The sequence below is a fragment of the Brachycentrus maculatus genome, unplaced genomic scaffold, assembly GCF_059751285.1.
Source record: "Brachycentrus maculatus isolate JH-2025_06_01 unplaced genomic scaffold, ASM5975128v1 h1tg000003l, whole genome shotgun sequence".
NCBI classification, from domain to species: domain Eukaryota; kingdom Metazoa; phylum Arthropoda; class Insecta; order Trichoptera; family Brachycentridae; genus Brachycentrus; species Brachycentrus maculatus.
Genome location: NW_028280758.1, coordinates 867622 through 881154, shown reverse-complemented (window position 1 = coordinate 881154; position 13533 = coordinate 867622). Strand labels below are relative to the sequence as shown.

At 37.5% G+C, this 13533-nt stretch overlaps 1 protein-coding gene across 8 annotated transcripts in view; it reads right to left on the bottom strand.

Moving 5' to 3' along the window:
* spen (spen family transcriptional repressor split ends) overlaps positions 1 to 13533 on the bottom strand; it is a 147611-nt gene that overhangs the window by 5108 nt on the left and 128970 nt on the right. For all 8 annotated transcript variants that reach the window (XM_088264354.1, XM_088264513.1, XM_088264440.1 and 5 more), the window contains 9 exons: positions 12469 to 13024; positions 11007 to 11133; positions 9788 to 9855; positions 7180 to 7277; positions 6401 to 6519; positions 5767 to 5924; positions 4396 to 4554; positions 2157 to 2357; positions 1436 to 1594 (listed from right to left, as the gene is read on the bottom strand). In XM_088264354.1, the coding sequence (XP_088120480.1) occupies positions 1436 to 1594; positions 2157 to 2357; positions 4396 to 4554; positions 5767 to 5924; positions 6401 to 6519; positions 7180 to 7277; positions 9788 to 9855; positions 11007 to 11133; positions 12469 to 13024 (1645 nt within the window). The remainder of the gene's footprint in view (positions 1 to 1435; positions 1595 to 2156; positions 2358 to 4395; positions 4555 to 5766; positions 5925 to 6400; positions 6520 to 7179; positions 7278 to 9787; positions 9856 to 11006; positions 11134 to 12468; positions 13025 to 13533) is intronic.

Genomic DNA, 13533 nt, shown 5'->3' with positions numbered 1-13533 from the left:
GTTAAACATTGTTTGCATGCTGTGGTAGTGATTGTCCTGACGAAGAGACGGGTACGTCTCGAAACCGGTAGACATAAAAATCTCGGTGAGTGGTTATATACTAATATTATTAACATTTTTGTAAAAAAAAAAAATAAGTAAAAATGACCAACCACAAAGTAAATGCTTTAAATATTAATAATATTGAGAATATGGTGGTACTTAATTTAAAAATCTAATTTTAAAAATCTGATCTAATTTTATTGATATAAATTATCACATTGTTTGGAAAAGGAAACAATCCAAGGCTGACATAACCATTATCAATAAAATTAAGAAAGATGTGTTGAGATGGTTTGGGCATGTGAATCAAGAATAGTGAGTGAAGAAAGAATAGGTACTGAACAAATTTATGAGATAAATGTGGTTGGTAATAGAAGCAGAGGAAGGCATGATCGAGCGAGTGTTTTTGCCTAGAATTTTCACTCATGAATTACATGAAATTATAGTAACTTTAAACATAAAGAGTAAATCCACTCACAAGTAGGTATAGGCTATGAAACTTATAAAGTTGAAGCCTGAGTAGGGACATGATAAACGGTGTTGCATAAGCCGTAGCTAGATTTCAGAGTCACTTGGACGTTAGGTAATTCAAAAAAAAAAAAAGGCATGATCGAGTATTTCAAATAGGTCAGGTCAGGAGTCGGAATAACCGGCGGGTTTGTATGCAGAGATGCATGAATGTGGAAGATTGTTTGCAAAGTCAGATTGGTGAGGAGTGATGCTTAGTTAGTTTATATTAGTGACATTTATTTTTATTTTTTATTTATTTAATATATTTACATTTTTTAATACAATTTCTATACATTTATACACATGGCAAACTTATAATTTTTGTTTCGCTGTGCCTCTCCAAAAAAGAGACTGAGCTCTTGTGCTTGGAGAGGGTTTTGTGGTTACACTCAAGGTTTATTGTTTTATTTGATTAATGGTATAATAGTCCTTTTCTTTTCTTTATATATATATATATATATATATATATATATATATATATATATATATATATATATATATATATATATATATATATTTTTTTTTTTAAAGTTAAAATGAATGCCCATCACATGTACTATAGAACGGGGCTACTTGAACTTTGATGTGTTACTTGAGCCCAGTACAAAAAATGATTTAAATCTGTATTTGGTGTACAATAATGAATGTATCGTGACAATAAATGTCACCTTTCAGGGAATCAATGAATCGTGTCGATACGTTCATTATTGTAGACCAAATACAGATCTAAATATTTCCTCTGTACTGGGCTCAAGTAACACATCAAAGTTCAAGTAGCCCCGTTCTACGGTACATTAAATTTACATGTATGTAATGGGCACTAAGAATTATGATATCTTATAATTTTTTCTATTTGTTTAGGGAGTTTATTGCGGAGACATACCTGTTGATGTCCGGGGGGTGCGTAGTTGACGATGCCGGCAGCCTGCTTGCGCCGCAGGTAGGTAATGAAGCCCCCGGTGAGGTGGTTGGACTGCTGCAGCACGTCCAGGTGGTCGCGCCCGCAAGGCAGGGCCAGCAGCATGCAGTGCTCGTTCTCCATCTGCCACCAAACAATAGGTAATTAATTTCATTAATTGATTCAGCAGTCACTTTGTGGTAAAATCTTTCCATTTTTAATTAATGTTTTACATAGTAAACACCACTATATCTACTGTGACACGTGTTTCGATGCAATCCGTATCATTTTCAGGTGTTCGAAAATGACGCGGAATGCATCAAAACATGTGTCACAGTAGATTTTAAGAAATAGTGGTATTTACTAAGTAAAACACTATTTGAAAATGAATAGGTCATCACATTATATGGCACACCACTTTTCCACTTTCAGAGTGCTACAATACTGAAATTCCTTACACAACGTTTGATTGTGTCCAAATACTTGTTCACAAATCTGGACCATGTTGATTATAAGATTCTGATAGTTAAAATCTCAAATTGGTGAATGTTACATGTGTGTAGACCGCAGAAATTAATTGCAGAGACCCACCAAGCCACCTTGTGTGTCTTGTCGGTTGAGTTTGCTACATATTTCTCTCTTATTTTATACCAGTCACCAAATGTATTTAAGTAGTTTTCATTATAATCTGGTGGGGTCGGCTTACCTGCATCTTCCTGGCGACGGCCTCCAGCTGCACGGGCTCGAGGCGCATGCGCTGGGCGATGCGCAGGGGCGGCGTGGAGCCGTCGCCGTTGCTGGGCAGCGTGTGGCTCGCCACGGCCGGGTTGCCGTGCACAAAGTGCATCTGCACCGCCGCCGCGTCGTTCTTCAGCGCCAGCAGCCCCTGCCACATCACCGGGTAGCGCTGCAACACACACACACATTACTACATGCTGCATTATTATAAATTAACACTCTAAGGACGAGAAAGGTATTTCTACCCATTTGGTTGATTGATGCTTGACCCCTCGAGGGGTTAATAGCTTAATACATATCCCTTTGCACTCGAGACTTTTTACAACAGGAACATACCCAAATGCAAGCAAGGACCTTGAGCAATTAGCAGGACCGAATTATACCTGCGTTAGCATGTATCCCGGCCTTTTATTTATTAATCCTGAAATTATCCGGAACATTGGTCTGTATGTTCCCGATAGTTACCTAAGACAGCGTCGGCATAGATTGTTTCACAATCCTACACACAGGACCAACCTGCCGATGGTTATGCCTGTAGGAAGAGCTACTGCTATATTGAACAATACAGTGGTGCCTCACACAACGAACTTAATTCGTTCCAGGAGCAAGTTCGTTATGCGAAAAGTTCGTTATGTGAAACGCGTTTTCCCATAACAATACATGTTAAAAAAAATAATTCGTTCTGTAGCATAAAATATGGTAAGATGACATAAAAAAAAGATAAATTTTTTGTTATTATTTTTATTTAGATACATCTAAAAACATAATGAAAAAAACACACATTTTTTAATTTTAAGAAATAATCGAATCTTGCACATCTTCATCCATTTTCCGCTTTTTGGCCGATGGTGCAGTGAAAAACCTGTCCAAAGTCGTTTGTTTCTCTCTTTTGTTCAACATCTGCCGGAAATAACGGACAAGAGTATCGGAGTACAGGTCGTTGATCCTGTTTGCTTCTGCGGAATCCGGATAGTGGGCATTGGTAAACTCCTGAACTGCTTTCCATTTGACCAGGATGTTCTTGATGTCAGCAGTTGGAATTGGTTGATTGTTTGATTGTTGCTCCTCGTTATCAGATGACGCTTCCCTTTGAGCATTGTCCTGTTGTTGGGCCAGAAGTGTTTGGAGCTCTTCAGTTGTCAGCTCTTCTTTGTGTTCCTCAATAAGCTCCTCTACATCCTCTTCCTCTACCTCTAATTCCAACCTTTGGGCCACTGTGATGATGTCCTTCACCACTTCTGTGTCATCAACTACTGCTTCTACTGTCTTCTACTGTCTTCTACTACGCAGTGACTAACGAGTCTAACGACTGCCTGCGCGGGAGGATGCAATTAATCGGCAGTGATCGTAGAAGATCGGGCGACTTCGTTGTAATGATGAACGATTGCTGCGACACGTGCGTAAGTTAAGCGTACTGCTCAGTGACTAACGACTGCCTGCGCGGAAGGATGCAATAAATCGGCAGTGATCGTGTGAAGTGGGCGACTTCGTTGTGTGAAGCGAAGTTCGTTGTGTGAAGCGAAGTTCGTTGTATGAATCGTGAAATGAACGAAAAGGAAGTTCGTTGTGTGCAGCGTTCGCTGTGCGAGGCGTTCGTTATGCGAGGCACCACTGTATCTCATTGGCCATTGATCTGTTCCATGTGTCTGAAGGAGTTTTCCGAAGCGGGATTCTTCTACACCTTTAGCAATTGTTCTTGCATATATTTTATTTTAATGCATACGATTTAAATTTTTTATAGTTTATAATGTAGATATTAATTGAAATAAATAAATTTGATTGAATTATTTAAACAACATAAAGTGTTTTTTTTTTTTTTTTAGACTCAAAAAAGCTGTGTTTGATTGAACATTTAATACATAAATATTAGTCTACATTTGACCTGATGATAGCATGATTATTTCGAATCCGGTAGTCATGAAGTAGTGTTTTTTAAAGTGGACGATGAATGATAAGGAATACAATGTTTCTGAATTGGTTCATATATATAGAACTTCCAAGAATTTGAGTAGTGTGGTTGTCAATAATGGGTAAAATTGGTGAATGTTACACGTGTGTAAAGTGGTCACTTAAACCAGCCTACGACGGACGTCAGCCCCGTAAATGCCCAGACTTCCATATTCTTCTTCATCTTTGATGAGATGTCAAAAAATAAAATGATAAGGAATGCGAAATTTAACTAATTAAATTGTTTCTTGGGTACTCACCCTGAGCAGCATCATCAGGGAGTCGGCCTCTCGGGGCGCGTGTGCAGCGTGCGGGGGCCCGGGCAGAGTGCGCCCCACGGCGCCGCCCTGCGCGGGGGCGCTCCCCCTGCTCGGCCCGCGCTCCTCACCCGCACTGCCGCCGTCTATCCCCAACTGCAACTGGAAAAAAAAATGTTTTTTTTTGTATTTATTGTTTCGGCATTCACTTTTTGGTAAGACGTGATGAAATTGTAAAAGAAAAACACTCGAGTTTATTTTATTTTATATGATGTAAGATGAAAGCATAGCTTCGGAAGCTAGTCGTTATAAGAAAATAAACGCAAGGGGTAAAAAACAAGTGTTTTTCTTTTACAATTGTTTTTATTTTATTATAATATTTATTTGTTGCCTAAGAAAATTCTCCTTGCCAGATGTACAAGGATTTATAGCATATACATACATACTGTTTACATTATAAAAAAAAATATAATAATTGTAAAACAACTCTTTCTCTAAACACAAGTAACCACTATATTAGAGAGGTAGAAACGTTAAATTTGAAATGTATTGTATATTTACCAACTATTTTGTATCATTTAAATATGTATTTTGTAAAAAAAAAAAATTTAATTTAAAAATATCTTAAACATGATATGTAGTCAAGTCCCCCTGACGTCGACTATCACTTGAGAGTAATTGTCCTTGTCTTGGGCTGCTCTAAGCAGCGCCTCAACGGTCCTGATCCCCGTCCAATCTCGTATATTTCGGAGCCAGGAGATCTGTCTTCTGTCCATACTTCGTCGACCTTCTATTTTGCGTTTTACGATTAGGTGCAATAGCTCATACTTCTCTCCTCTCAGCACATGCCCCAGATAGGACACCTTGCGGACCTTGATACCAGTCAGCAACTGTCTCCCTGCTCTTGCTCTTTGGAGCATATTTGCATTACTGACCATATCGGTCCATGGAATGCATAGCATTCTACGATGTAGCCACATTTAGAATGCGTCTTCTTCTTCTTTCTGTGCCACTTCTAACGAAGATCGCCGATCATCATGGCTATCTTCAATTTTGATGCTGCAGCTCGGAACAGCGATTTGGTGGTTCTGCCAAACCATTGTCGTAGGTTTTTCAGCCATGATGTCCTTCGGCGTCCTTGAGTTCTTTGCCCTTCAATCTTTCCTTGCATGATTAGGTGGAGAAGACGATATTTTTCATTTCTCATGACGTGTCCGAAGTACATCAGCGCACTCTGCTTGATGGTTGCGTCTAGTAGGTCCATAGTGCTGACTTTGAAGGTCCACAATTCAACTCCGTATAGAAGCACTGACCAGACGTAACACCTAACCATTCTCTGTTACTACAAATTACTTGCTAGGTCTCGGTACTTACAGATGGAGTATGTGTGTGCGAGGGCAGGCGGTGCGTGGGGTGGGGGGGCAGCAAGGAGGCTCGCTGCGCTGGAGGGCAGTGCGCGGGGGGCGGGGCGGGGGCCTCGTAGTACCGGGACTCTTCTCCGTATCTCGTATAAGGCACCACTTGCGGTGAATCTGTATCAAACAAAACACATTGATTAACCTATCGATAAGAGAACAATTACAATGATGGCTTACATAGAACTCGGGTAAATCTTATTCCGATTTGTCAGTCCTGCTTTGAATGAGTCAAATGTATTGACCCATTTGTTTTTAAGCACGCTTGGCTACCGTACTGGAGGTCCCGGGTTCGATTCCCAGGGGGGTCAAATAAATATAAGTGATTTTTTCACTCTAATATTTAATTCGATATTACCCTGGACTGGTACCTGAAGCGGAGGGCTGATCACCTTTCCTTCATGTGTTAATGATCAAGATAATACTGCATCAGTATAATGCAGTGCCATATTCACCATTGGGTGCAGATAAGGGTTAGAAGAAGTAGAAGTTTTTATTGAGTAACCTGAATGGTGTTTAAACAGTCTTGTTACGACTGATTTTTTTCTCGCCAAGTTCAAAGGACAAGAATGGAAAGAAAAGGTTGGACATACCTGTACTCCGATCACTGAGAGACGGTGAATGGGCCGGATGAGGCACTCTTGCACAAGGCGGTCTGCGAAGCTCCAGGGGTGGACTGGGTGCTTCGGATCCTTCGGCGCCCAGGGGCGATCTGTATGACAACACACTTTATTATTATACGCAAATAAAATAATACCATATATGTATGTATATTACAGGTGTCTCAACGATAATATATGGTGTTTTAACAAGATGAAACATCTTTTAATAACATTTTGAGTTTGTCCAAATACATGTTCACAAAATCTGGATTATCTCCAATTACAGGAGCTATTTTCATATTATTTTTTGACATCTCATCAAAGAAATGAAGAAGAATATGAAAGTCTGGGCATTTAAGGGGCTGATGATGTCATAGGCTGGTTTATGTGATCTCTTTACACACATGTAAAATTCACCAATTCTACCCATTATTGACAACCACACCACTCAAATTCTTGGAAGTTCTATATGTATGAACCAATTTAGAAACCTTGTTCTCGAATCACTAGAACTTCACTAGAGACATCTATTGATGACATGTAAAGAAGCTTTTTACTAAGCAGAAATTCTTATATTAAATATAATAACTCTTATATTAAATATTAAATAAGTTCTATATGTATGAACCAATTCCGAAATGTTGTTCTTGAATCATTACCATCATTGATAATAGGCCTTTGTATTGGCCAAGATATGCCACATATTAATATATTGGCCAAACTGCATGATGCATTCTAGTCAATAATAATGAGATTGTTCGCATAATTACCTGGCAACGTAAGGAGAGAGGGTGGCTCGGGCATCCTGATGTGCCCTGAAGTAATGTTGGTAGTGCTGATTGGCAAAGTGTGGATATACTCCTTCTCCCTGCAAAAAAAAAGGAAAATCAGTTATATATGTGCAATCATAAATACAGGTTCCGTAACGAGTGCTGGGAATCGATATATCGACTCTGGTATACTTTGCCAAAAGCACTACCGTTGATATACCGATGGTGATGTCAGTGTATTTTGGCGGTCGAGCTGGGAGCTTGTATCGCAGTGTGCGGATTTCTTAAGTTTCAATTCATCAATAATATTCACAAATAAACAAATTAAACTAATTTTTAGTGAAAAATAAAAATAAATATTAGTAAAAATGTATTGTTTTTGCTCTCACAGTGTCAGATTTGTCCAATAGTTATGTTGAAAACACACAAAGGTGTTAAATATCCTCAAAGTGGTAGTGATAGTGATGATGAAATTAGAATGTTTACTAGTCGGAGGATGCACATCAATGTGAAAACTCCGAGTCGATTTCTCGCGACTCTGAACATTGTTGTCAATGAAAATTTAATGTTTTTTTCTCAAATAGCATTTATTTTTAAATACATATAAGTATGTTTATTACAAAATGCTGTTTTATTTGAGTTATTTAATATGTTCTCTACCAATACCAGACTCATAATCAATACTAAAATCAGTCAAGATTTGAGAAAAATATTGTTGATTTTGTGCACACCTAATAAAAATGATAATTTTTTGTCATATAAAAAAATCTCAGCACTAAAATGGTCAATATACAAAGCTTAAATCTTATAAGGATAAGAAATTGAAATAAAGTTAGTAATGGTTGACAGGTGTTCCAATTCTGTGTGTTCATGCTTTTTTGGTTTGTCTATTTAAATTGTTGTCTGTCTTCATAATTTTGTCTTAATTGTCTGATTTTGTTGTTTTGTCTAGATCGTGTGTGCTTTGGTCATCATGCCTGTGTTCTCTTATTTAATTATTTTGTCTGGATTATCTTGGGCGGTTTCATTAGGATTGTCTATAAAGTGTATTTTATAGTATTGTCTACTATTACATGATGGGGTACGCACAAACCCAGTGCTCTACTTCAATCGCATACATAAAATATTAACAATCCAACAAAGGTTACTAAATTATTATGAAGATCTAAAGTAAAAATCTCCAGTATTTTCAAATGTATAGTTGTGTTTATTATTAACACATTGTGTGCAGGAAACGTTTAAAAGCGTCTTTTACATATTATAAGTAGAAAGCGGGAGATGCTTGTAAGCGTTCTATTTGCATACTTTTGGAAGAGCGCATGAGACGCCATAAAACAATGTATAGATTCAGAATATGGTTTTGCGGTTACTTGTGATTAGTATACTGAGGGTCGGGCAGCAGACTGTCTGAGTATAATTAGGGTCGGGGTTGATGAAAAAACTGCCTGACAACAATGTGTTAACACGCAGATCTATCGTTCATTATAATCATGTACATATTTAGGGCATGTACTGAGTGTACATTTTTTTACATATTATTCGACTTTACTTGCATAAAGTCATCCAGAATTGCATTTAACCTCTCCATGCGTACCGCCCCAACCGTGGGGTCATAAAATATCAGGTCAAATAGCGTGTGGCCCAACATTTGGGGCGTAGTGATCATTTCTCAAATATTTTCAAATTACATCGATATTTGGACTACCAACGCCATCTATCGATGATACGCCACAATTCAATTATTGATCAGCTAGTTACATGTTTTACCGACTGAACAAACCATGTTTTAAAATGTCAATTACTAGTTGAGATATTAACAAAAAATATACATCGATTATGCGACCCAGTCTGAACTCCTATAGCAAACTAATATCAAATTAGACAGTAAACTATTAGTGTGGTGCTAAGTTAAAGTCGGTCTTGTCAGTGAGGTTGGAACACCTGGTAGGTAAGGTTAAGGTAAGGTTAGTATACCGGAGTGACGGGCGAAGTCTGTTGATGTGCCGGAGGAGGAGAACGAGGTATTCCCGAATCTCCCGACTGCTGCGTCCAAATTTTAATGTTAATCAAAATCAATTTTTTCAAATATTAGCATAAAAAATAACTATGCTGGTTGAAATTTTATCATCCCTGAATGGGGAAAATATATTAACAAATACTTTTGTGACCTTTCTCACTCCATACCACAAAAATGATCATATTTATATTTTTTTAACTAAATTACAATCATTCTTATAATGTACAATTATTATTTATTTAACATAATTAACACACGGCGACACGGACCGTTTGACCATTGGATCATGCATCGGTCGTGTGAATCGCAGGTTTTGAATATTTAAGACAAAATATACTAAAGTATTCCTAAGTACTACATATTAAAAAGATTAGAAAAATTTCTCAAATGATTATCGATAGACACATACTTTTAGGGGGCGATTTCAAATATGTCTCTTAGATCTAGGTAGCTTAAGTCAAAATGTATCTTTTTGATGTGACACAAATAAATAATAATACAGGTAAAAAAGGTCACTAGAGATTGTTAGTAAAATTTACAAAATATCAAATCCTTTTCTGTCTGGGAATATATTAGAATAATTGTAATTACCAATGCGATCTGCCCTTGTGGACTGACTGAAGGAACTGCCGTGAGACCCACCCGAGAACTGTTGGCTCCTGAAAAATAACAAACGTTTGGTCAAATGATAAATACATTTTGCACTCTATGTTGCAAACAGAGGGATCTGCTAGAAACCAACTAATCATGTTGAGAACTAGGTAGTATTACAAACAATCATACAGAAATGCACAACAATCGAACACTGTAATTCGAAAACATTACACTATGAACTTACATTGATCATATTTTTTATAATAAAAAATGTGATCAATGTAAGTTCATATCAGTTCCGCAGCTTCACATGTTAGCCAATGCTTTTGAAAGTATAGATTTATTTAATATATTTTTATCCTCCTTGAAATCTGTACTTTCTCAGCATTTCTTCTCCACGTTATAATGGATAAATTTAAACGTTGTGTTTCACTCTCTCTTGCTGCTCGCTGATAGAGTTTGAAGGAGACGTGTATTTACCAGTGCTTACTATTTGTTACTTTATTATGATTTTATGTTATAAGACTATTTGTTATGAGACTTTTTGTTTCTCTATTCATTAGTGTATTTTTATATTAGATACTGTATATATGTATTATCTTAAAGGCTTCAGGCGTTCAATAAATAAATAAATAAAAATCGTAGGTATACACACTGGAAAAAAATGTTAACTCAAAAATATGAAATTTTGACTTTATGACGTATATTATAAAGTTTTCAACGTTCTTTAAACTGGTGAAATACACAAAGTAGTTTGAAATGTCATATTTCAAAATGAATTTGTGCAACTGTCATATGTATTCATATTTATTTAATGTAACCCTGGAATGGTACAAAAAGCGCAGGACTAATTACCTTTCTTTCATGCAATAAATAATCAAGATAACACTCGTCACTGTCAATAAGATACAATGCCCTATCCACCAATAAAGAAGAATGAAATTCCAGCGGATAGACTTGACAGTCAACTATAAGATATCTAGAGGAAGATCAAAGAATTCGCGGATGCTGCAGAAAGATAACATGATTCGAAGGCATGGCCTAGGTGACGTTGTCCATGACAAAAGGACCTACAACCTGAGGACGAGGAGAGCTGACCCCAGCAGTCTACAAAGGCGATAAGTTGGGATCAGTTAACTTTGCACTGGAATCTGTGTCTTTCTTTATATGATTTCTTTTGATTGGGTTTGTAGGTGAGGAGATATGATTGCAATACCTGCGATAACAGGCTGGGGAGCGACGTGGTGCTTGTGGAGAGGGGGGCTGGCGTGCTGGCCCTGCGCCCCCCGAGGCAGGCTGGGCCCCAGGGGACCCGCTCCCACGCAACCGGGGCGAAGCAGAATCTGGAATTATAGACATGTTTAATTCTCAACAATAAACAACAGAGCAACCTTTCGGATCGTGTCTTTAGTTTCAAATGATCAAACGGACTTCTTTTAACACGTTTAGTGTGGCGTATACGCCGGCACGTATGGCTGAACAATGAGTTAAATGGCCTAATAGTGTGATTAGCCAATTGAAATTTACAGCAATCGAGTGTGTCAAAATACTTGTTCACAAATCTGGATTATCTCCAATTAGGAGTTTTGTTTTTGACATCTCAACATAGATGAAGACACATGTGTAAAGTGATCACTTAAACCAGCCTATGACGGTCACAAGCCCTGTGAATGCGCAGACTTCCATATTCTTTTTCATCTATGTTGAGATGTCAAAAAATAATGTAATTAAAATTTCATTTCCGAACATATAAATTGCCAAAAAAAAATTTTTACAATGTTTTTTGGCGTCTTGCACTGTACTAAAAGTGAGCAAATAGAATGCTTATAAGCGTCTCCTGCTCTCTACCAACAGTATGTTGAAGATGCTTTTAAGCGATTCCCGCAAACAATGTGTTAATATATATATTTTTTAAAGCATTGTAAAATGTGCCCTCGGCAGGGGGAAACCCAGTGAAGGGACAATATTGTAAATTATAAAATAACTTATAAAATAAAATATAAATCACGTAATAGAAAATAATCAAACTTGATAAAAATAATGGACAAACATGCAACAGAGGACTGATTTTAAAAAAGCAATTCATAATAATTTACAACTAATAAATATACAAGTAAACTATTTTTCTAAAAGTCCGTTTTTAAATATGTTTCCTATCACTCGACATCCCTGATCCCTTTTGACTGTGACTGCTAATCAACATAAAAAAATAAAGCCTTTTGAGATCTACCCAAGCCCTTTTGCCAAAAGGCCAAGATATTTTTAATTTTGTTAAGTAGATAGTGTTTTAGTATTAATCAGTCTTGAAAAAGAAGCGGTTTGCTTCGAATCCGGTAGACATTATAATTAAGTTATAATTAAATATTTATAGTAATATCAAAAGAAAGTTATATTTTAATTATAAAATATATATCGTAGTCGTCCAGGAGAATGTGACTAACTACCAAAACGTAAAATGTTCAGGAGGCCCCATTTAAGTCACTTTTACTTGGCAAGAAAATAAACATCAATACAGTTAGTCATTTTTACCAAGTCAATATATTATACTTACAAGTTTAAAATCCTTTGGGACGTTTTTCAGGGCAATATTAAGCCAGTAAGATATCAAATAGTCAATGATCACGGTTTTCTAAAAAAATGCACTTGGTCACATTCTCCTGTATGACTACGATATGTACCTGTTTGTGTGTCGGATGACCCAGTTGAGGCTGCATCGCCATCTGCTTCATCTGTCCCGGAGGCATTCCCTTGGAAGCCAGACTCTGCTGCAATCTGGGGGACAAGGGTCCCTGGGCCGCCTTCGTGCCGCTCATTCCTGTCTTCAGCACCAACTGCTGCTGCTGCTGGTGCATGGCCCCCGCCTGTATCACGTTGGCCTTCCCCGCAGGCGGCTTGGAGGCCCCCGAGATCGCCATGTGGCTCAACGACACGGATTTAGGTGGATACCCCATGTGATTGGCCGGAGTAGGGCTTTGCGCATTAGCCACGATGGTGGAAGGTTGCGGGTTGATCTTGGGCGTCGGGGTCGCCGTAGCGGGCGCGGCTCCCGAGTGGAACGGAGCAGGGGCCGCTTGTATCCTCGGAGGCTGGACGTTGACCGCAGACTTGACCACGGATGTTGCGACCGACTGTTGATTTTCTGTCACAACGCTCTGGATGGTAGAAGCTACCGAAGTTATACAGGTTGGCTGCTTGGAAATCACCTGAACGGATGGTTTGACCTCCGCTATAATCCTGTAAAATAAAATTTTTAATTAATATTAAATTTTTATTATTATAACCTAAATTATAATATAATTAACCTTTATTATAACCTAAAATATAATGTGTACCCACACACAGGCCATGCCTTTGTGGGATCTTTTTTTGTATTAATATTATATCTTTTTTGTATTTGTAATTATAATATATTGTGAAATGCAAAAAAATTTAAAATAAAGAAAAAAATCAAATAAAAAAATAATACATGGTATGTTTTTATAATTACTGTTTCAAATTCATCCAAGAATGAAGTAGTGATAGAAATTTAAGTTAAATATAAGTGTCATATTATATAAAAGTGTTCATATAAGAGTCTCTATAGTGTAGCGGTTCAACCACCTGGCCGGACCTCAGAGAACCCGGGTTCAAATCCTCCACTAGAACAGTTCTTTTCCTGTGATATTTTTCTGTCATTTGTCAAAATACGCATCTTTTTTCCAATATATTTTACATTGCATATTTTACAATTACATTGCAGTACA